We start from the raw sequence: 23,082 nt of genomic DNA, 5'->3' as shown, positions 1-23,082 counted from the left end.
ACTATTTCATCATTATTCTATATTGTACGGCCCTGGAGTAAGTAACTATGCTATTATCTGGCCTATTATATTTTTTTCATTTCTCTTTTGATTCACTTCAATATTTGTGCTATAGGATCAGATAATTCTAAATCTAATACATGCAGAACAGAACTATAAAAATTAGTCTAAGTATATGAAGTTAGGGGGTAGAAGAGAGGGAATAAGAAATAAAGAAAATTACAGAACATGTCTGCAAAATGTTTAAAGGGAGAAAATTAAATTTCCTCTGCAATGGTATTCCCTCATTGACCATACACCGTAGCTGAAAGCTCAATACACAGCTTCTTACCTCTTTGCTCCGCTCCCCACTCCCGCCAGCTCTTTCTTTGTATTTCTGCCTTTGTCTCAGTGTGTGTTTCTTTCCCTTTACCTGTGTGTGTATATATTTTTTAAATCAGACTGTTGACCAATTATTTTTGGTATTGTGAATTTTGAAGAGGACAAAGAAGGGAAGGGAAGAGGATTGCCAAGCCTCTAATTAAATGAACCCTAAAGCTGTGACAGACTGTTCTTGTCACTTAAATTTATAAACCACTGAGAGCCAGTAAATACTTAGCTGACTATAGACATTTAAAAATACAATTAAAGAAAAATCAATTCATTTTTGTCAACTTGTGGAAGCTTTGCTAATCTTTGTTTCCCAATGAGACACACAAACTTTAAATTCACACATTTCCAAAGGAGTCAGATTTAGTACCAATCTGGTTAAAAAAAGGTGGGAGGGCTTCTCTTATGGTAAAGAATTTGCCTGCAATGCAGGAGACCTGGGTTCCATCCCTGAGTTGGGAAGATCTCCTGGAGAAGGGAAAGGCTACCCACTCCAGTATCCTGGCCAGGAGAATCCCATGAACTGTATGGTCCATGGGGTCGCAAAGAGTCCGACATGACTGAGTGACTTTCACTTTCACTTTGGTTAAGAAAAAGTCCTGGCAAATGGTTAAGTGCATTATTCGGAGCCATAGATGTATTTTATACTTTTTCAGTTTTATCATTAAAATCCTGGTGACATTAAGGAAAAAAATAAACAGTAACAAAACATCACCATACTTGGGACTGTAGAATGGGTTTGCTGTCACTGAAACTTTCATTTCTGAATTCAATTAAATACTGTTGAAGCTTGTAAAATTTTCAGTCTTTTGTGACCATATTTGAAACTGCACTCACGCAATTTTTTAAAGAACATAGTGTTATACGGAAATTACAGTCCCTTATGCTTGTGAATAACACAGTAACATTCTTGGGAGCTAGAGAAATAGGATGGGGTATTTTCCCCTATATTAAAAGGCTGTAGAGAACCACACTTTTTGATTTCTGAGATGTATTTCTGCTTTTTTTTTCCTTCTGGAAACTAAAATGTTATTTCCTTTGTAAAGCTTATTTAACTCATTTAGGTAGGTTTTGTCATTCTCTGCATTTCCTCTGATTTGGTTCATACATACCCTAGATCTTATTACCTAGTAATTTGAAGTTCCTTTCCATTTTATTCTCCTTAACTATAAGTTATTTGAGTATGCATTTAGCTCTACAGAGTATTTAACACATGCCTTGACTCTTAATAAAGTATTAAAAAAAAATACTTGGTATAAACAAACTAAAAAGACAACCCACAGAATGGGAGAAAATATTTGCAAACAAAGTGACCAACAAGAGGATTCATCTCCAAAATATACAGCTCACATTTAGTTCTATATAAAAAAGAAATCCCCATCAGAAAACGGGCATTCTTCTGTGGTGGGACAGTGGATAGGTATCCGCCTGCCAATGCAGGGGGCTCAGGTTTGATCCCTGGTCTGGGAAGATTCCACATGCCGCGGTGCAACTGAATCTGGTGCCGCACTGAGCACACACCATGAGCCATGAGCCCGCAAGTCACAGTCACTCAAGCCCGTGTGCCGAGAGCCTGCGCTCCACAGGAGAAAAGTCCCACAGTAAGTATGGAAGGAAAAGCAGTGAAAACTCTAGCAGAGAGGAAGCTCCCACTCCTGTGGCTGAGAGTTGAGAGCTTATCGGAAGAAATGTCAGAGGCCTAAAATCTGCCTCTTATTTACAAACAAACAAACAAACAAAAACAGACCAAACCAAACAAAAACTCTCCAACAGCCAAGAAAGGGGTTTGAGGAAACAAACGTTATCCCAACAGAAAAGGTATCTAAAATAGTTCGATTTTTTTTCATGTTTGATTGGCTGGGGAGCTGGGAAGCACTGGATGGATATTTCAGTTTTAGTTGTTTATCTGAGAAGTCAATCTAAGTATAAATAAAGCTGAGATCTTTTAATTCAGTTTGTTTCCCATTAACAAGACCACGAAAATCTGGGTATAGAATGTTATTTTTAAAGAAGAGAACAAAAATTCTCATTAGAAACATTCCAATTGAACTGCAGTGGAAGTTCTAAAGATGCGCTAACTCACATTTCCACAAATAAATTTTTTGTTAAAGTCCTTTGTGTGTATTTCTCAATCTATAAGACATTCGGGTGACTGCATCATTTTAAAAAATCTTATATAAAATAAGATTATATGGATACAATGTAAATTTCATGATCTTCTCACTGCTTCTAATTGCAAAATTCAGACTCAAGTTGAAGAAAGGGAAAACCTCTGGGCCATTCACGTATGATGTAAATCAAATCCCTTGTGATTATACAGTGGAAATGACAAATAGATTCAAGGGGTTAGATCTGATAGACAGAGTGCCTGAAGAACTATGGACAGAGGTTTGTAACACTGTACAGGAGGTGGTGATCAAAACCATCCTGAAGAAAAAGAAACGCAAGAAGGAAAAATGCTTTTCTGAAGAGGCCTTACGAACAGATGAGAAAAGAAGAGAAGCTAAAGGCAAAGGAGAAACGGAAAGATATACCCAACTGAATATAGAGTTTCAAAGAATAGCAAGAAGAGACAGAGAGCCTTCTTAACTGAACAATGCAAAGAAATGGAGGAAAACAACAGAATGGGAAAGTCTAGAGATCTCTTAAAGAAAGTTGGAGATACCAAGGGAATATTTCATGCAAAGATGAGCACAATAAAGGACAGAAGTAGCAAGGACCTAACAGAAGAAGAAATTAAGAAGAAGTGGCACGAATACACAGAACTGGTCAAAAAAGTCCTAATGATCAGGATAACCATGACGGTGTGATCACTCACCTAGAGCCAGACATCCTGGAGTGTGAAATCAAGGGGCCTTAGGAAGCAGTACTACAAATAAACCTAGTGGAGTTGATGGGATTCTAGCTGTTTCAAATCCTAAAAGATGATCCTGTGAAGGGCTGAAATCAATATGCCAGCAAGTTTGGAAAACTCAGCAGTGGCCACAGGACTGGAAAAGGTCAGTTTTCATTCCAAAGAAAGGCAATACCAAAGAATGTTCAAACTACCACACAATTGCACTCATTTCACATGTTAGCAAGGTAATGCTCAAAATAGTTCAAGGCTTCATCAGTATGTGAACTGAGAACTTCCAGATGTATAAGCCAGATTTAGAAAAGGCATAGGAACCAGAGATCAAATTGCCAATGTCTGTAGGCTCAAAGAAAAAGCAAGAGAATTTCAGAAAAAAAAATCTACTTCTGCTTCTGTGACTATGCTAAAACCTTTGATTGTGTGGATCACAAGAAACTGTGGAAAATTCTTAAAGAGAAGGGAATAATAGACCACATTACCTGGCGCCTGAGAAACCTGTATGCAGGTTAAGAAGCAACAGTTAGAACTGGACATAGAACAACAAACTGGTTCAAAATTGGGAAAGGAGTACATTAAGGCTGTATGCTGTCACTCTGCTTATTTAATTTATATGCAGAGTACATCCTGCAAAATGCCAGACTTGGTGAATCACAAGCTGGAATCAAGATTGCCAGGAGAAATATCAATAACCTCAGATATGCAGATGATAATACCCTAATGGCAGAAAGCAAAGAGGAACTAAAGAGCCTCTTGATGAAGGTGATAGAGAAAGGAAAAAAGCTGGTTTAAAATGATTTATCATAAAACTAAGATCATGGCATCCAATCCAATCACTATGGCAAATAGATGGAGGGAAAAAATGCAAACAGTGGCAGATTTAATTTTCTTGGGCTCCAAAATCACTGTTCACGGTGACTGCAACCATGTGAAATGAAAAGACACTTGCTCACTGGAAAAAAAGCTATGACAAATGCAGATAGCATATTAAAAAGCAGAGACATCACTTTGTCCACAAAGTCCCTTTAGTCAAAGCTATAGTTTTTCTAGTAATCATGTTCATATGTGAGAGTTGATCCATAAAGAAAGCTGAGCACTGAAGAACTGATGCTTTTGAACTATGGTGCAGGAGAAGACTCTTGAGAGTCCTTTGAACTGCAAGGAGATAAAACCAGTCAATCCTAAAGGAAATAAACTCTAAATATTCATTGGAAGGACTGATGCTGAAGCTCCAATACTTTGGCCACTCATTGGGAAAGACCCTGAGGCTGGATGAGATTGACGGCAGGAGGAGAAGGGGGTGTCAGAGGATGAGATGGTTGGATGGCATCACCGACTCAATGGACATGAGTCTGAGCAAACTCCAAGATATAGTGAAGGACAGGGAAGCCTGGTGTGCTGCGGTCCATGAGGTCACAGTCAGGCATGATTTAGTGACTGAACAAGGTAACAATATTAATTTCATAGCTGTGAAAAATTTATCATGAGTATGTTAGATGTTAACATTAGAGGACTATCAGGTGAAGGGTGCATGTGAATTGAATCATTTCCATGAATTTTGCAACTCTTCTTTAAATTTAAAGTTATGGCATTGAAACATGTATACTATCATGTAAGAATCGAATCGCCAGTCTATGTCTGATGCAGGATACAGCATGCTTGGGGCTGGTGCACGGGGATGACCCAGAGAGATGTTATGGGGAGGGAGGTCGGAGAGGGGTTCATGTTTGGGAACGCATGTACACCTGTGGTGGATTCATGTCAATGTATGGCAAAACCAATACAGTATTGTAAAGTAAAATAAAGTAAAAATAAACAATAAAAAAATAAAAATAAATAAAGAATAAGATGCTTGGTCTTACTCTTCCTTAGTCTTGTCTATAAAAGGAATAAATATTTATGTTTTACAATATTACTTAAACATAAATTTGGTGTAGTTGAAAAAAAATTAAAAGAAAAGAAAAATAATGTAAAGCCATTAGACATTTGAAGCAAGAAGTAACTTAGCTTTTTAGGGACAACAGAGTTCTAAAATTAGCTCAAGGCCACATTGCAGGCTTGCAGTAGGTACCTGACTCTCAGCTCAGGGTTCTTTCCCCTCTATCCAGCTGCCACTAAGGAGTGACTGTTTCTGCTTCACCTGAAGAGTTCACAGTGTGACCTCCTGGTACAAGTCCAGGGAACTCCCTTAGATCACTCTACTTTTCTATAAAAAGAAAACACACCGGTGGTAGATCAGTAAAACTGACCCAACTTTAAAGCCAGAGTCCAGAAGACTTAGTTAGCCAGTTCATTACCTATTTACTCAATATCCAAAGTCAATGCCAGTCAATAACTGGGAGTAAAAATGCAGCACCATTAGATGGAAAATGTGAAACATTCACAGACACACTGGTCTGGGCTAATCTATCTGATTATTCTTTCAACTGGTCAGAGGTTCTGCCACAAAGTGTCATTTAAAAAAAAAAAAAAAAACAACTTCCAGAAGGACAGAGGGGCCAAGTGATCACATTCTAGCCTCCTGATTCAGTTCAAGCTATTTTGCATCAACACAATCTAAACAAGGGCAAAAAAAAAAAAAAAAGACCAGTTTTAGGGATACATAGTAAAGAAGTCTGTTTATGCTTCCTGTAATAAAATGTTATTTCTAGCCACTATAGAATATGCTTATCATTTTAGAATGAATGATGACAAGCAACAATGTCCTGAAAATTGTTATTTCATTGCACTAAACTTATATTTACTTGTAAATTTTAGAGGTTTAATCTTTTTAAGTCAAATTTCAAGGTTTCCAGAGGTTGTGTGCAGAGGACAGGAAGTGCATCCACATCTTCGTAGGAGCAAACACTCTGTCCTCAGTTCTTCAGGATATGGATCTCTACAGTGGGCTGATGCTAGATATAGCTGTCTTTTAGTTGTTTGGTATGATTGTGTTTTTTATTAACTATAGAAGGTTTATTTTTCTGTTTAAAGCAAAATTAGCCTAAATCCCCATTTCTTAAGTCTTCCAGAAATAGTTTGTTGCATAGAAAAAAGTCTGTATGATATTTAGAGTTCAGCTTCCTTTAGACAGCACTTATCTTTAGGCTGATCACTGCAAATTAGTCACTAGTTGTGTAAAAAACAAACAGACAAAAATTCGAACCCCTCCTCAAATAAAACTCCCTGCTCCTAAAGAGGACTGTGAAGAAAAGGGAACTGGGCCACACATTAGTTTGGTTGAAAGAGTTCTTACATTATAGCCACAAGGATTCTGTCCATTTTCAGAGAATGAGCTCCCTCAGACATAAAATGCAGGGTTTTGGGGGTGCATTTGCTTAAAAGATTCTAGCTTTAGCACATTAATATGAAACACAGGATCTCATCAACACAGAGTCAGGCAACTTCTGGCCTCTAGAAGCCCTGCTGAAAAGTTATTCCAGTAAAATGTAAAACATTGCAGTGTGGTGTATAATTTAAAAAATACAGCCCCTAGTACATGAGATTTTGCTAAGAAAAGGTTCTCACTCCCTACCAATTATCCTCTTCCATTGGCCTGATTTATTTCCCTATATTCATAAAGACTTACAGGCTTGGCAAGAATGCTATGGTTTTGTAATGAGGTGATATATTCTCCACTTACTGAAGATGTATTTTTGTTTCAGGAAACACCTGCTCCAACGTGGCTGCTGCTGTTTTAGCAAAATAGAGATCTTGGGATTGGATGTCAAAGAAGATCTGACTTGTGCAACACAGATACCTTTCCTTATAGTTGATGTCTTTAGGAAAGGGTTATTCAGGGCTCTTTATGGTGATTTATGACTGGTCTTAATCAGAAGAAATATGAGAAATGAAGAAAGCTGATATTCTTCATGAATTCTTCATGGCTATAAGTCCATGGGGCTGGAGAAGACTTCTGAGAGTTCCTTGGACAACAAAGATATCAAACTAATCAATCCTAAAGGAAATCTACCCTCAATACTCATTGGAAGGACTGTTGCTGAAGTGGAAGCTCTAATACATCGGCCACGTGATGCGAAGAGCTGACTCTTGGAAAAGACCCTGATAATGGGAAAGGTTGAAGGCAAAAGGAGAAAGGGGCAGCAGAGGATTATATGGTGAGATAGCATCACTGACTCAATGGATATGAATCTTGGCAAACTGTGGGAGTTAGAGGAGGACAGAGGAGCCTGGCATGCCACAGTCCGTGAGGTCACAAAAAGTCAGACACAACTTTGTGACTAAACAACAACCTAAGTACACAGTGAAAATTAAAGTTATATTTGTATCACCATACCATTTTATATACGTTTCTTTAGGAGGGCTGGGGGTAGCTCTTTGGTGGTAGGCGTGGTTTTTAGGTTATAGCTCTCTCCCTCTCTTTGTCCATCTGTGTGTCTATCGTTCTTTTTGTTTTCCATAATTGTTTGCCATAAGTACATGGCACTGCAGAGCCCTTTTCTGCTAAAAGCAGCATACTTATGAATATCTGATTAACACCAGTATATGGAAAATCCACAGAACCTAGTCCTAGCACCAAATCATTCCAGAAATAGCTTGTGTTTATATATATATATACATATAAAGAAAAAAAGTATTGTATTTACTATTCAGCTTCTTTTAAACACCACACTTTTTTAGGCTGATTAGCACCAATTACTGACTAGTTCTCTAATATGAGAGGATTATCGTATCAGAAAATACATCATGAAATAAGCATAGCAAATGAATGAATCTTAAATCTTATTACAAGACTGGCAACCTCTTCCTCCAAACTCTCAACCTTAAGTACTCAGAAAAAATTTTCTCTTGGTTGTAACTTATCTTCACATCCTTTATAACCTCTCCCAGTTTATATACTCATGACACTATGACATCATAGGTATTTAAAATGGATCATCAATCAGTTGTACAGAGAGCAAATAGCCACTTAATCAATGCAAACCATAGTCAGAAGTTTACCTTAGTTCCTTGAAGGGATCTGCCCTGACATTAGGTGTCTCTATAGATTTAGGGAACACTGTGCCCTCTGCTCCTGCAAACAGAAAAAAGCAAACAGAGGTTGGAGTGTTGGATGGGTCAGCACAATGAGTGGAGTTAAATGCGGTGAATCCTTTATACAAACCAATACACGTATCTGCCACTGGCTCTAGGGCACGTCTCTGTGCTAGGAGAGCATTGAATCAACTCATGCAAACAGTCTTTGAAAAAACTAGTAACTTCTTTTGAATGTGTTCTTGCTGAGATTAGAGTAAGGTCATGAAGCAAATACCATGTCGACTTGTATAAAAAAGATGCCTAGAAATGGCATGGTCTGAATCTTGTCTCTCATAAAATATTAACAGTTGTCCAGCTGAAAGTGTTTTGAAAACCAGCAAATGGAACTCTGTTACTGCAGCACAGGGCACAAATCACTTAACACATATAACATCTAAGCAGTGGGTTAGATGGTGGAGAATACTGTAAGATTATAAGGTATTTGCCTAATGAAAATTAAGCCAATATTTTTCAGCAAATCAAGTTCTACACTATTATCTTGAAATCTTAAACAAAAGAGAAGAACACTATGAGAGATCATTTAAAGTTCAGCACTTTTACAATTTGAGTATTAATATTGATTCCCAACCCAATCTAGACATTCAGCTCTTGATTTTGCCATGAGCTTTTATCTTTACAATTTGTCAACACCAGTTGAATCTTTCCATCCATAAAGATTGTGATTATCTGATTTGTCTACTCTCAAAGTGTCTTCAAATCATTTAAGCCTCAGTTTATCACAGACAATTGCAATGGATATTTGTTTTACAATTAAACTTGGGCAGTATCCTGTACTCTGAAGTAAAGGTGTTTACTTTTATATGTTCAGTGTATTTCTTTGATGCTGTAAGAAGGGGTGGAATAATATCTTGCACTCATGTGTGAATTTCAGGAATCCTCTTGCACTGTTACAATGTGTAGAAATCCTCCATTAACCACTATTATTCTAAATCCAGGTTTATTCTGACACATACTAATGAGTCTATGAAAATGAATTGATTTCCTGGCTTTTGTAGCAACTATGGAAACATTTATTTGATAGGTGTAGCAGACCACAAGCAAAATAAAAATTTTTTTCTTCCATAATACTATATATGGTCATTAAAATAATATTCTGGTGACTATTATTATTAGATTAATAACATTATTCTGTGAATAATAACTATCATCCTCAGCTAACATTTTTGAGTAACTATCACATTGCTAGATACTATCATATATATATGTATGTATATATACATATATATATATAATTTATTCACTACAACAAGCCCATAAAATTGACAGTTCCAAGTGTCATAGGCGCACTTCATGTGGGGGACATTTAAGATCTTTCACTGTCCATAGACATTTTTACTTTCTAAGATCCCAAATCACATCATTTCAAATATATCAAAATGTACCCACAGCCCCATTAAATTCAAATTTTGGTATAAATTTTCATAAGAATGTTCAGTTTTATTAGGTATATATTATTTATTTTGCTCCTGTGATTGAAGCTTTATTGTGTTCTTAATAACTGTGATGCTTAATTTTCTGTGTCAACTTGACCAGATCAAAGATGTCCAGATATTTGACTAAACATTATTTCTGGATGTGTCTGTGAGGGAATTTCCAGATGTGATTAGGAGTAGCAGTTGAATAGGTGGGCCGAGTAGGCTGCCCTCTCCAATATGGGTAGGCATCATCCTATCAGATGAGGGTCCGAATACACCAAACTGGAAGATGGAAGTGTTCAGCCCTTCCTGCCTGACCCTGTGAGCTGGAACACTGATCTGCTGTCAGCGATCCTGGTTCTCAGACCTTCAGACCTAGACTGGAATTGACACCACTGACATCCCTAGTATTCAGGCATTTAGACTCAGACTAAACCATCCCACTGGCCTTCCTCCAGTCTCCCATTTAACAGACTCTGACTGTGGGACTTCTCAACCTCTGTAAGTGTGAGCTGATTTCTTACAAGTCTCTTTCTCTATACAGACCCTATTGGTTCTGTTTCTCTAAAGAACTCTGACTGATGCTGTGACTGAATAAGAATGGGGTAGATTACAAATTACCATGTAGCTTTTGTTACATATGTGTTATATTTGATTTTACAGAATATCCATTTTAAATCTCCAACATTTTTGGGGTCTTTTGAGGGGCGCTGTGAAGGCTGCCAAGTAGATAAAACAGGCTTGCAGAACAGGACAGTGACTGACACATCAGAAGGTGGCTCTGGGCTGTCTGAAACCCAAGACCATGCCCTCAGCCACCTCTCAGCACCATATCGCCTGTCACTGAACAACTCTCATCTGCTGGTACTGCAGTTATCAGGGACTTCCCTTTGACATTCTTAGAGATGCTTAGTTCTTAATCATTTGAACTCTATTTAAAAATGTCTATATTTCTATGTAATATATGTAATTTAAAGGAACAATTATATGTCTCAATAAGAAGAGAATTATTTATTTATTATCTATACTCTCTAGTCTCAGCTCAAATCTCTTTTTCCTCTACCAAGAATTCCATGAAAGCTGCAACAGAAAGAGTATTACCTATTTCCAAATCAGCCATCATTGTCTGACACGCTCCCCTGGCAATGAACACAGCCCATGGACAGCGTTCATCATTTGAATCTTTACTAGAATGCTGTGAAGACTCATGTTTCACCTCTTTCTCATGCCCATCGTTTTATAAGACCTTTGAAGCCAAAGAAGATCTACTTTGCAACTTCTGCAACTGTGCCAAGTACACACACATAGTATAGCATAGACTTATTCCGACCAATAATCCCAAAACAAAGAATGGCAAGCTCTTATGAACAATGAACCTCAAAAGCTTGGGCCAATTTTATATACCATCCAGACTTTGTGCTGACCCTATTTACTTGTCAAGTACAGTAACAAAACTTCATCTGCCACTTTACTTCTTACATCTTGCTGGACTAGGCTCAAGAAGGAATTCCTCTATTGTAGCTGGGGGAACTGAGCTCTGCCACCCTTCTAAATATACGTATATAGTGTGACAATAGTGCACCCAGTACATTACAAATGCTCATTCTCTGTGTTTGTGGAAAGAAACAACATGGTCTCCTTTGAACAGCTGAGCTTGGTCCTCAGCTCGCTGACCTGCAGTCGCATCCGCTGCACTCCTGGCTAGGAACATGTCTCGCTCTGTGTCATATCCTCACCATCTAGCACAGTGCAGGTGCTCAACAAATACTTGTAAGATGGCCACAGCACTCAGGAGGTACTGAGCACACATCATTCGGGGTCTACCTTGGAGACATCTCATTTCTTCAACTACACTAAGCTCAGTGTGGGCAGGGGCAAGGTCCAATAGAGAATACAGCCAGAGTTGACTTTAGATTTCCAAGACTTCTACTGGACTCATTTCAGTAAGTACTGCCACTTCTATAAGAGAACTAGTTTACTGCTCTAAAACTCCTCATGTCTCACGTATTAAATGAATGTTCACAATCACGACCCAATGCATTTTAACTATACCTCTAAAATAAGAGTATGCTTATAAAGGAATGCTATTTGGGTTAAACATAAATATTTCTTTAAAGTAAAATACAATCTAAAGGCTTGCATTTTCTTTCACAGACCAAGAAACTTGCTTATCCTGTAGATAAGAGAACTGGGGCTAAAGGCATGTTTAGCTCCTGGTCCTACGGCCAGTGAGTGCTAGAGCTGGGCTTCACATCTGGGCATCTGACTAAAGAACTCACGTTTAGCCATGGTGCTCTAGAGTCTTGTTTTCTCAGTGCCAGTCAATGCGGTACTCGCTGAAGGCAAGCCAGCAAAACCCAGAGGGGCTGAGCTCTGATAGGTGGAGAAGATGGGTGACTGATAGGCTCTGATGTGGATCAAAGTCAAGCGCATGACACTCAAGCTCCTTCAGCTTCCACTGTCCAACCAGATGCCCTTTGATTTTGTTTTTGCTGGACTCTTCAGCCACAGGGGTCCATATGTCCTATATGCACTGGAGGAAGGACTCACGTATATGATTTTCCAGGGGGAGGTAACAAAATCTCTCACTAGCTAAGTGATCTTGGACATAAATCTCTCTGATGCTAAGTTTTCTTCTCTGAAAAGAAGGGATACTGATAATACCCTCATCTCCCAGGGATCTTGGGACACTAAATGAGATTTCTGGTCCATAGCAATCATCAGATGACAGCTAATAAAATAATACTACTCTTATGAAAATGTCCATGAACCCTACTCTTTCCTCCTCTTATCTGGGTCCTCTATAACTCTTAAAAATGAAAATTTAAAGCATGTACTAAAACCTAGAAACAATTGCAACTGTCTTCATTTGATTATCAAAAAAACCCTGGGAAATTAGGACTATTAATTTCTGCTATTATGAAGGTACAATGGGAGATTCAGAGATGTCAAGAAATTTTCCTAGGTCACACATGAGGAGGGAGAGCCAGGATTTGAATTCCAGCATTTCAGCTCTGAAACTAATGCTCTTGACCCTACTGTAGACCCTCATTCAGCAGATTAAGTAACTCTCTACTTGCTCATCTTTTATGAAACATGAAAAAACACCCATGTTTATAGCCTCAAGTAACACCTGCTAAATTCCTTAACACTTGTCTTCTAAAAATAATTCCCATGTACAATGAAATAACACATTTCCAAAAGACCATTTCTTTCCAAGTCCTATCCAATTTCTTGTTTTCACACCATTTTTCACTTTCCCAATCTGCAGAGTGGACAATCATCCATCAGGAGGAATTTCCCCATCCCACTCTCTAGCCATTTTTAGATAATAAAGTATTATCAATTTTATTACTTCAAAAAGATTTCTATTAAAGCCATACCCACTGATTCCTTCTTTGACACAATATAATTTACTGACAATAAATGTTCATAAACAGTTTGAGTGAAAAATCCATAAAGTCATTTCAGTTTTATTTTAAGTTCCATTTAATATCCCTCAAAAATGATTTCATCAATGTGTTTCCATTAGCTGGTTCTCTGCCCAATAACTTAATTCCACACAATCAACCAGGAACTTATAGAGCATGTGACAGGATCTTTCTAAAGTGTTTTGGATCATCATAAAGATCAGCTCAATGGCTCTTTTTTCCTACTAGCACAGGTAGGGGGTAAACTCACCAAAAAAAAAAAAAGTCTCTAATGCACTTTGTTGCTATAGTAACAAAAAAGCCAGCTTCCCTTCTCTGGAAAGTATACTTAAGTTCAGAGCCCAGTTTAGTCATGCTTTTCCCTCAAAGTGTTCTGTATGTCAAGAGACCTGAAATCCATTCCCATCTCTGTAATGCTGGGAAAATCCCACAACCCTCTGTGGCCCTTGATTTCCTTCACTATAAAATGAAGGGTGGGATGAGAAGTGTCAGAGCTAAACTGCTTTCTCCCCAAACTGAAAATTTTTTAAGGTAACAATCTAACAATCTAATCTAAGGTGTCTTTAGTCACCTTCCTTTCCTACCAGGAAAACAGCAACCCTGGGAGTGTGTGTGTGTGTGTGTGTGTCTGTGTGTCTGTGTGTGTGTGTGTGTCTGTGTGTGTGTCTGTGTGTGTCTGTGTGTCTGTGTGTGTGTGCTCAGTCATGTCTGACTCTTTGCCACCCTGTGGACAGTAGCCTGCCAGGCTCCTCTGTCCATGGCATTCTCAAGGCAAGAATACTGGAGTGGGCTGCCATTCCCTTCACCAGGGGATCTTCCCAGCCCAGTGATCAAATCCAGTCTCTTCTGCCTCCTGCATTGCCAGATGGATTCTTTACCAGTGTGCCCAGCCCTGGAATGGAACACCAAAGAGAAATGCTAAAAATATCTCAGTATTTAAGGAAAAAGGAACATCAAAGGAGAGAGACATTTGTCCAATTTAAACTGTAATTAATTAGTAGAAATAATCACCAGAAAATAGATTGTAAGAGATAAATGATAGAGAGCAAAATTTATTGTAGATGAGACTAACCAAAATAAAAACCTGGTTCGTAACTCTTTATTGATCTAGAGCAACTCCAATTTTATAAAAATAATAAACATTAAAGTGCCTAAATCTGTACATGTTGAAAACAGTCATGGATTAAATACTAGAAGAAAAATTTAGATTGCAGAAAACTGGACTTGAGAGAAACATGAGACACAAAAGAAAAAATTGCAGTGATAGAAGATGTAATTAGTAACTTTGGAGATCAAGAAATATAGGAAAAGGACTACTGTTACAGGCATCGATTTCAAGAAAAACTTTTAAGATGGGCAGACATGGTTTATGAATACTGTTTAGAAAACTGTGGAAGGAATTAAGTAAGCTTAATGGGTTTGCTTTCCTAAATTTCTTCTTGATATACATTCTTTAATATGGACATAATTATGATTAATGCTTTTGTATTAATGAAAATAGACTGAAAATCATCTTTTTGTTAAAACCATGGAGCTAAAATGTTCAACAGGTTCCATATATGAGTTAAAATATCTGATGATCACTGTTTGAAGTCAAACTGTCCTAAGTTTTCCAATTCCTGTTGCTTGGATAGATATATCTTGATTGACAGTCCTTAATAATAGCCATATTTTACCTGATAAGATAAAGTTCTATTTTTATACCAATACCAGATTATAAAACAGAAAGAATGTCAGTCTAAAAAATGGTGATAAGAAAATAGGAGAAAGGAGAAATGATGATGTGATTTCTTGAAATAACTGAGAACTGGGAAACCAAAGACCTGATTTTCCATATGCTTATAGCTGATCTTTGGCAATTTACGCTTAGGTGTTGTTTTCCCATTTGTTATACAAAGTAGGGGTGGTGACTGGATGAGGCCACCTCCAGTCCTGCTATTTTACAAACCTCCAGATAATGAACCCAATGGCCCAGAGGGGCAGGGAAGGTAGGCTTGATAAGCCCAAACTTAAATGTATTTAACAAATATTTATTGAGCAGGGCACTGTGAACTAGAGAGACATGGAGCTTATAGACCAATAGAATGTAGTATATTCCAGGAGAATACAATGGTGAGTTTAAAGATCAGTAATTAAATAATCTCAGAAATAAAATATACTAGTAACAAATGTTGATAAAAGACTTGAAAGGAAAATCAAACATGTCTTTGAAAGTAAAGAACCTGGAGCCACATGTTGGTCTGGCAGGTATGTTTCCCTGAAAAGGGGAAGTTTCGCTGATATTTAAGTGTTTAGTAATGACCTAGTCAAGAGAGGGAAAAGATTACACAAACATGGCAGGGTGGGGAAGCTGAGGTCAGTAAGGAAGATTGGTGTGGCCAGACCATATTTATCACCAGTGAGCAGAGTGGAATGACACTGGACAGACAGGTGGCCCAGGTAATGAAGAGTCATGGTGAAGGTATATATATGTATGTATGTGTGTGTATAATATATATTTTAAAATATATAAATATACATAAATTTTATATATTATATATATATATATATGGCCACATGATATGGTGGACAAATATATATGAAATAAGGACGTCTCAAGGTGAAAATATTAAGCAGACCTGAGCAAGTTGGCATTTTTCAGATTGTGGTGGCAGCATGTTATGGTCGGCATATTTGTGTCCCCCTAATGGCATCCGGTCCCATCACTTCATGGGAAATAGATGGGGAAACAGTGGAAACACTGTCAGACTTTATTTTGGGGGGCTCCAAAATCACTGCAGATGGTGACTGCAGAACATGAAATTAAAAGACACTTACTCCTTGGAAGGAAAGTTATGACCGACCTAGATAGCATATTCAAAAGCAGAGACATTACTTTGCTGACTAAGGCCTGTCTAGTCAAGGCTATGGTTTTTCCAGTGGTCATGTATGGATGTGAGAGTTGGACTGTGAAGAAGGCTGAGTGCCGAAGAATTGATGCTTTTGAACTGTGGTGTTGGAGAAGACTCTTGAGAGTCCCTTGGACTGCAAGGAGATCCAGCCAATCCATTCTGAAGGAGATCAGCCCTGGGATTTCTTTGGAAGGAATGATGCTAAAGATGAAACTCCAGTACTTTGGCCACCTCATGCGAAGAGCTGACTCATTGGAAAAGACTCTGATGCTGGGAGGGATTGGGGGCAGGAGGAGAAGGGGACGACAGAGGATGAGATGGCTGGATGACATCACTGACTCGATGGATGTGAGTCTGAGTGAACTCCAGGAGTTGGTGATGGACAGGGAGGCCTGGTGTGCTGCGATTCATGGGTTCGCAAAGAGTCGGACACGACTGAGTGACTGAACTGAACTGAACTGAAAAGTCACATGCTCATCCATGCTGGTGCCCTGGTTTCAGACCTCCCAGCCTCCAGAACAGTGAGAAATAAATGCCTTGCTGTTTAAGCCACCCAGTCTCTGGTATCCGTTATAGCAGCCTGAGTTGTCTGAGACACTGTATAGTGGAAAAGACACTTGTGGAGGGCCAAGGTATATGATGCAAAGCAGGGCAGACATGATAACAGGCTGCACTAAAGAACTGGCAGTCAGGTGGAGAAGTATGGATGAGTTAGGAGATATGTCGAGAGGAAAAACAATGGGATTTAGTGAGGTGCTGGATAAAAGGGAGACAGTGGATGACCACAGGGCCCAATGCAACAGCTGAAATTGTGGTCAAAGCCAAGTGATTAATACCCAAAGCCAGCTGCGCTCAAGGCAACCTCACACTTCTCCAATAAAATCTAGCTTCTTTGACATTTTTTATTTTAACTGCAATTGAAATAGCCTTTACTCAATAACAGAAGTTGCTCTGCATCCAGCTGTATTTTTTCTGTGGAGGTACAGGTAACATGACAAAGAGAAATTTAAGTCTCTTATAGAGCTTATAAGCATTAGAAGAAAACTATGAATAATGTAATAATTCTTTGAATAATGAACATTGTCTTCTGTGAAAGATAATTATCTGGTTACTCTAATGTTTTAGCTGAACACATGATCATATGTCTCCTATTGCTTAAAATCTTCTTAAAATACACGAGATAATGGTTTTTGCCTCTGTAAGTCCAGGCTCATGACATGGTTACACTTTGATACTTAAATCTATAATGTCTTAGTGAGACCCATTTTTCCTGAAAACCAATCTTCTCTACAGCATATTACCCAAGGTATGTATAAGAGAGTGAATTGTGGGAGAAATGATCACAGGAAATTCCTTAGAATTTTCCACAGAAACAGGGCTTTTGTATTTAGTTCCTATCATGAAGGTTTGACTTTCTCTTAATAGTATTATTATTCAGTGAAAAATTCTTTACAAGGAGTGAGTTGGGTTATGTTTAATCAACAGTTTAAAGTGAATCAAGTAATGAATGAGACTGTAGAGTTTTCAGAAATTTCAGGATTAACCATTGAATGAGGCTGTCAATTTCTGAAAGCCGCCCCACACGTGAGCAATAGACAGATAGATGCAAGGCAGTAACTTTGAGTGAAAAAAGTCACTTGAAGTAATAACTTAATCCCATTGTATCTCCCTGGATGCTGGTGGCATTTAATACACTGCTCACATAAAACATTTGTGGTCATTACAAGTTGTTTCTAGGATATGCACCAAATACATTATTTTTAGGAATCAGGACAGATTTGCCTAACCTAAAAGTACAGATGATTAATTCATTCAACAAACATTTATAGAGGGCCTACTCCATAAATGGGTTGGTGGGGAAAACAGATTCAGACTTTCTTCTTTATGGGATCAAAAATACAAAATCTATAGCCACTCTAAGCATTGTAATATTTGTTGTCTATAAGTAGTAAACAATTATGTACGATGTGTATGGCACAATGCTAAAGCAATATTCACTGTGAAACTTTGATCTCTGCCCTTTTAAGTAGTATTATTATAGTTAGAAAGATATTCAAGAATAAACCATGCACTCTCAATGTGGGTAAAGTAGTTACCAATGTGGGTAAAGCAGTTCCCAAAATACAAAATTTGGTCTTGGAGCCAAAATAAATCTTAATTCATTCAAGAATAAAGTACAAATATACATAAATAGATATACATTATCTATTATACTATAATTTCATTGGAGGCATATAATTAGGGGAACAAGAACTGAAATGATTGCTTAGAAGAGGAATATCAGAAAAAAGGGTGAAGAACTTTTAAGCCCACTGCTGAGATCTACTGCTCAGAAAAAAAATCACGGAAATAGTCGTTTCAAAATATTAATCTCATTGGCAATGCAACTTTTCACCAAAGACTTCTGATGGAGATGTACAATGAGATGAATGTTGTTTTTATGCCTGCTAACACAGCATCCATTTTGTTGCCCATGGAACAAGGAATAATTTCGACTTTTAAGTCTTATCTATCTTAAGATTATAGCTGTCAGAGAGGGGGATTCCTCTGCTGGATCTGAGCAAAATAAATTTAAAAATTGTGGAAAGAATTCACCATTTTAAATGCCATTAAGAACATTCATGGGAAGAGATCAAAATATCAGTTTTAACAGGAATTTGAAGAAACTGATTCTAACTCTCATGGATGACTTTGAAGTGCTCAAGACTTCATTGGAGGCAGTAACTGCAGATGTAAAAGAAAAAACAGTAAGAAAACTAGAATTGGAAGCTGCAATATGTGACTGAATTACTGCAACCTCATGACAAAATGTTAATGGATGAGGAGTTGCTTCTTACAGATGAACAAAGAAAGTTTCTTTTCTTCTCTTGTTGGCCTTGCCATGTGGCATTCAGGATCTTAGTTCCTTAACCAGGGATCGAACTTGCACCCCTCACAATGGAAGCTGAGTCTTAACTACTGGATGGCCAGGGAAGTTCCAGAAAGTAGTTTCTTGAGATGAGATTTGCTCCCAGTAAAGAGGCTGTGAAGATTATTCTGATGGTAACATAGGACTTAGACTATTACATAAATGTATTTAATAAAGCAGTGGCAGGTTTTTAGAGTACTGATTCCAATTTTTGAATAAGTTTTACTGTGGATAAAATGCTTTCGAGCAGCATTGCATGCTACAAAGAAATCCTTCATAAAAGGAAGAGTCAATCACTGTGGCAAACTTCATTGTTAAGAAATTACTATAGCCACCCCAGCATTCAGCAACCACCACCCTGATCAGTCAGAAGCCATTGACATGGAGGCAAGCCTCTCCACCAGCAAAAAGATCATGACTCAATGAAGGCTCAGATGATGGTGAGTGTCTTTTTCCTTGGCAATAAAGTATTTTTAAATTAAGGTATGTATACTTTTTAATATAAGGCTATTGCACACTTAACAGACAAACATAATTTAGTGCAAACATAATTTTTACATGTACTGGGAAGCCAAAAGATTTGTGTGACTAGCTTGATTGTGAGATTCTCTTTATTGTGGTGGTCTAGAACCAAACCTATAACATCTTCAAGGTAAGCCTGTATACTCTACAGAAGGCATTATAGGAGGTCAAGAACAAAAGCACAACAATCAGTTGGATGACTATTTCAGTAGGCCAGGTGAGAAATGACGATGGCCTACACTTAAGAACTCACAGTGAAATATGGAAAGGGTAAATGTGAGACCAAGTGGAGAATTGAAAGAACATAGTGATATGAGAGGTGAGTGAGTGACAGATGTCTACATTTTGGTAGGGGGAAGCATAGTTTGATTTTGGCTCTGTTGAAATTATCTATGGAGTTCCCAGATTAAGATGTCTTTGTAGTCAGCTGTTACAGCTCAAGGTATGTTTTTCAAGGTGGAGTTGTAAACCATTGGGATATAAACTTAAAACCAATAGGATACAGAAGATCATGAAAACCAAGGGAATAGATGAAATTAATCAAGAAATGGTTACAATAATTCAACAGATGGCAAGGTCAGAATTTTAATGGATTCTAACATTTGAAGTTTGGGTATGGGAAGATAAGCCATCAAAGGAAACAAAGTAACTGGCCAGAGAAACAGAAATGGGGTAACATAGGAAGTCAAGAGGGACAAGTATTCCAAGGAGGTGGGAGAAGTTACCCATATGCTTAATCGGCACTTAGAGGTAAGAGGAATTACAGTGTCCGAGGAATTCAACAACATGGGGGTCATTTACATCACATGAGACATTCTATGAAGAGCCTGAGGTGAACTCTTGTGGGTAGAGGAGTAAGTTGGAAGAGAAGTGGCCATAACAAGAGTTCCTACTTTGTGACAAGAAAATTATAGTAAGACAGTTGAGCATTAAATATTGGATATTAGCTATTAAGATGCAGCTCTGAACTGATGGTTAGTAACCAAAATTGATAGGGGCCTAATCCCCTGGAGAAGGGAATGATTATCCACTCCTGTATTCTTACATGTATTAGAGTAGTTGATATTGATGAAAACAAGAGGCCAGGATGACCAGAAAACACTGAATAATTTGAATCATAATAACAGAGAAGAATGAGATGTGTTTCCTTTCAAGTATTCTAGCAGTGTAACTGAACAAACCATACCATCAAGGTGAACACTTTAAATAATTGTGTAGAATGTGAAACCACGGAGCAATTTAAGATTCATGTATAAAAAATATTCTGGTAAGATATGAAGAGACAAGTAGTTTAATTAAACAAACTCTACTCCAGAAACCAACAGACCAGAACTCATGCTTGGCGTATCATTAAGCCAAAATTGGAAAAACTAAAAGGGAGCATTCAAGCAGCAAGCAACCTCATTTCAGTTTCTCATGACTACATTATTGTTGATAGTAAATAAAACCACACAATGAAACAAACAACTTCAACATGCTGGCTTTGTACTGCATTGATGGAACACCGGAATAAGGCAACCTCAGAGTCAGGACAGTATATGAATATCAGAGTACCTGCAACAGATGTTCGGCATGAAAAGCAGAGATGCGAGTGACAGAGGCTCCTTGGCGCTCAGAAATAATACAGTATGTGTCTCATGAATGGGATGAATGTGGCATTCCACTCACAGCTGCCTCCGGATCTCTGTGGGGCAGGTGTCCAGAGTCAGGCCACCAGTGCAGAGAGAAAGGGAGAGACAGATATGAAATGTGTGACCAGCTAGGAAAAGCCTGCCCTTCTACTTGGGAGTAGGGTGAGAAGGGAGCCCTGAAAACACTGCTTCCTCTGAGTCTTAGTTCTCAAGTGTCTCTCACAGTGTGAGAGCAACTGTGACTCCGAGAGGCAATGGAGGCTGGTGAGACCTAAGAGGACAACATGCGTGCGATTTTAAGGGCTTCCCGGTCATTGAAAGAGTAGATGAACCCTTTGTTCCTGTGGCCAAGCAGGCTGGAGGTGATGCTTTCCTATGGAGAAGGAAATTGAAACACTAATTGAGGACCACAAAGAAACACTGCCTAAAAAATAATTGGAGAAACTTATAAAGACGTTTTCAGGTGTTGAAGACAATTACTTGAGAAGTGAAACCACCGAGTTGAAATCATAATGAAAGTGCTGAACGTCTGAAAGTATTAAAACACTTGAATGATTAAATTTCAGAATACAACATATAATGAAGGCCTCAAAATCAACAGATTTTACAGGTGACTTAAATGGTAATATTTTCTGTGTGACTTTTACCTTATCCACTGAATTTATCCCTAATACGGCCAGCATGTTACTTTATCAACACCTGTTTTTCCCTGACAACAAAAATACTAGTATTTCATGGTAGCAAAATGCTCAGCTAAATAATCACGTTCTCAGACTCATCTGAAGCAAGGGGTGGCCGTGTCATGATTTTATCGAATGAGACGTAGGTAGAAGTCTATAGAGTGAGGCACTGGGCAAGCTTTTACTGTCCTAATAGGAAGGTACAAAATGTTGCTGGTTCCATTCTTCTGCCTACCTGAAACATCAACATAATATCTGGAGTGGTAACCATCTTCCTACCATGAGACAAAGACCGATAGGATTTCAGATATGTTGTGTCAGACGACTAAAGTAAGTTAAGTCGTGTCAGTCATGTCCAACTCTGTGTGACCCCACAGATGGAAGCCCACCAGGCTCCCCCATCCCTGGGATTCTCCAGGCAAGAACACTGGAGTGGGTTGCCATTTCCTTCTCCAATGCATGAAAGTGAAAAGTGAAAGTGAAGTCGCTCGGTCGTGTCTGACTCTTAGCGACCCCATGGACTGTAGCCTACGAGGCTCCTCCATCCATGGGATTTACCAGCAACTGTCTGCTATCAGACTTCTTAAGGGAGAAAAACAAGTGCCTACTTATTATTTGTTTGAGTCACCTTACAAGAATCCTGTTGTTTTTTTCTTCCTAAGGTTCACTACAATTTTACTTGAGATGGAGCAGAGAGGAGAAGAAAATTGACCCTTTAAGAGGCAGACTCTTTACCTACATTTCTATTTTTTTTTCCTACACATCAAATGACCAAAAGTTGGAAACCACTGTTACTGTACCTTCATACTACACTGAAGTACCAGATTGCTGGGTGGGGTTGTGTTTTCCCACTCGCTTGCCTTTGCTCATGTTGTTCTCAGCCAGAAAGTACCTCTCTCTCTTTTTCAGTGTATCACATCCTTTAAGGTCTAGCTCCAGTGCCATCTCCATAGTGAAACTTTCCCAGGTCCTCTCTGCTATCACTAACTGCAGCTTCTTTTGTGCCTCCAAAGTACACAACTCATATCTAGGGTGGTGCTCCTTTTCCTCTGTCTTGTGAGATGGTTTGCTGAATGTGTTTTCCCTTCATAACAGTGTAAGCTACTTAAAGTCAAGAACCACACTGTGGGGGTCTCTGTGCTTTTCTAGACAAGCAGCTACCAGCAAACTTAAATGCTTTGGATTTAATTTCACTTAAGCAGGGAAAGTTACAGAGTGAAAAAGAAGCTTCTAGAGGGGAGAGGCATGAACTGGTCAGTATCAGCTACACTGTACTGTGACAGTCTTACAGTGTTTTTGTCCAGGAAAGCAAATGGTTACATGGTCTCAGTGGGACAGCTGGATACC

General features: G+C 38.4%; 1 protein-coding gene across 3 annotated transcripts in view; it reads right to left on the bottom strand.

Annotated features, from left to right (window-relative positions):
- Positions 1-23,082, bottom strand: part of SGCD (sarcoglycan delta) — a 1,056,171-nt gene that overhangs the window by 98,195 nt on the left and 934,894 nt on the right. For all 3 annotated transcript variants that reach the window (XM_069592487.1, XM_069592486.1, XM_069592485.1), the window contains one exon: positions 8,162-8,234. In XM_069592487.1, coding sequence (XP_069448588.1) covers positions 8,162-8,234 — 73 coding nt within the window. The remainder of the gene's footprint in view (positions 1-8,161; positions 8,235-23,082) is intronic.

Source organism: Ovis canadensis, chromosome 5 (assembly GCF_042477335.2).
Source record: "Ovis canadensis isolate MfBH-ARS-UI-01 breed Bighorn chromosome 5, ARS-UI_OviCan_v2, whole genome shotgun sequence".
Lineage (NCBI taxonomy): Eukaryota > Metazoa > Chordata > Mammalia > Artiodactyla > Bovidae > Ovis > Ovis canadensis.
Note: the sequence above shows the minus strand (reverse complement) of the source record. Positions and strands in the feature narration are given on the sequence as shown.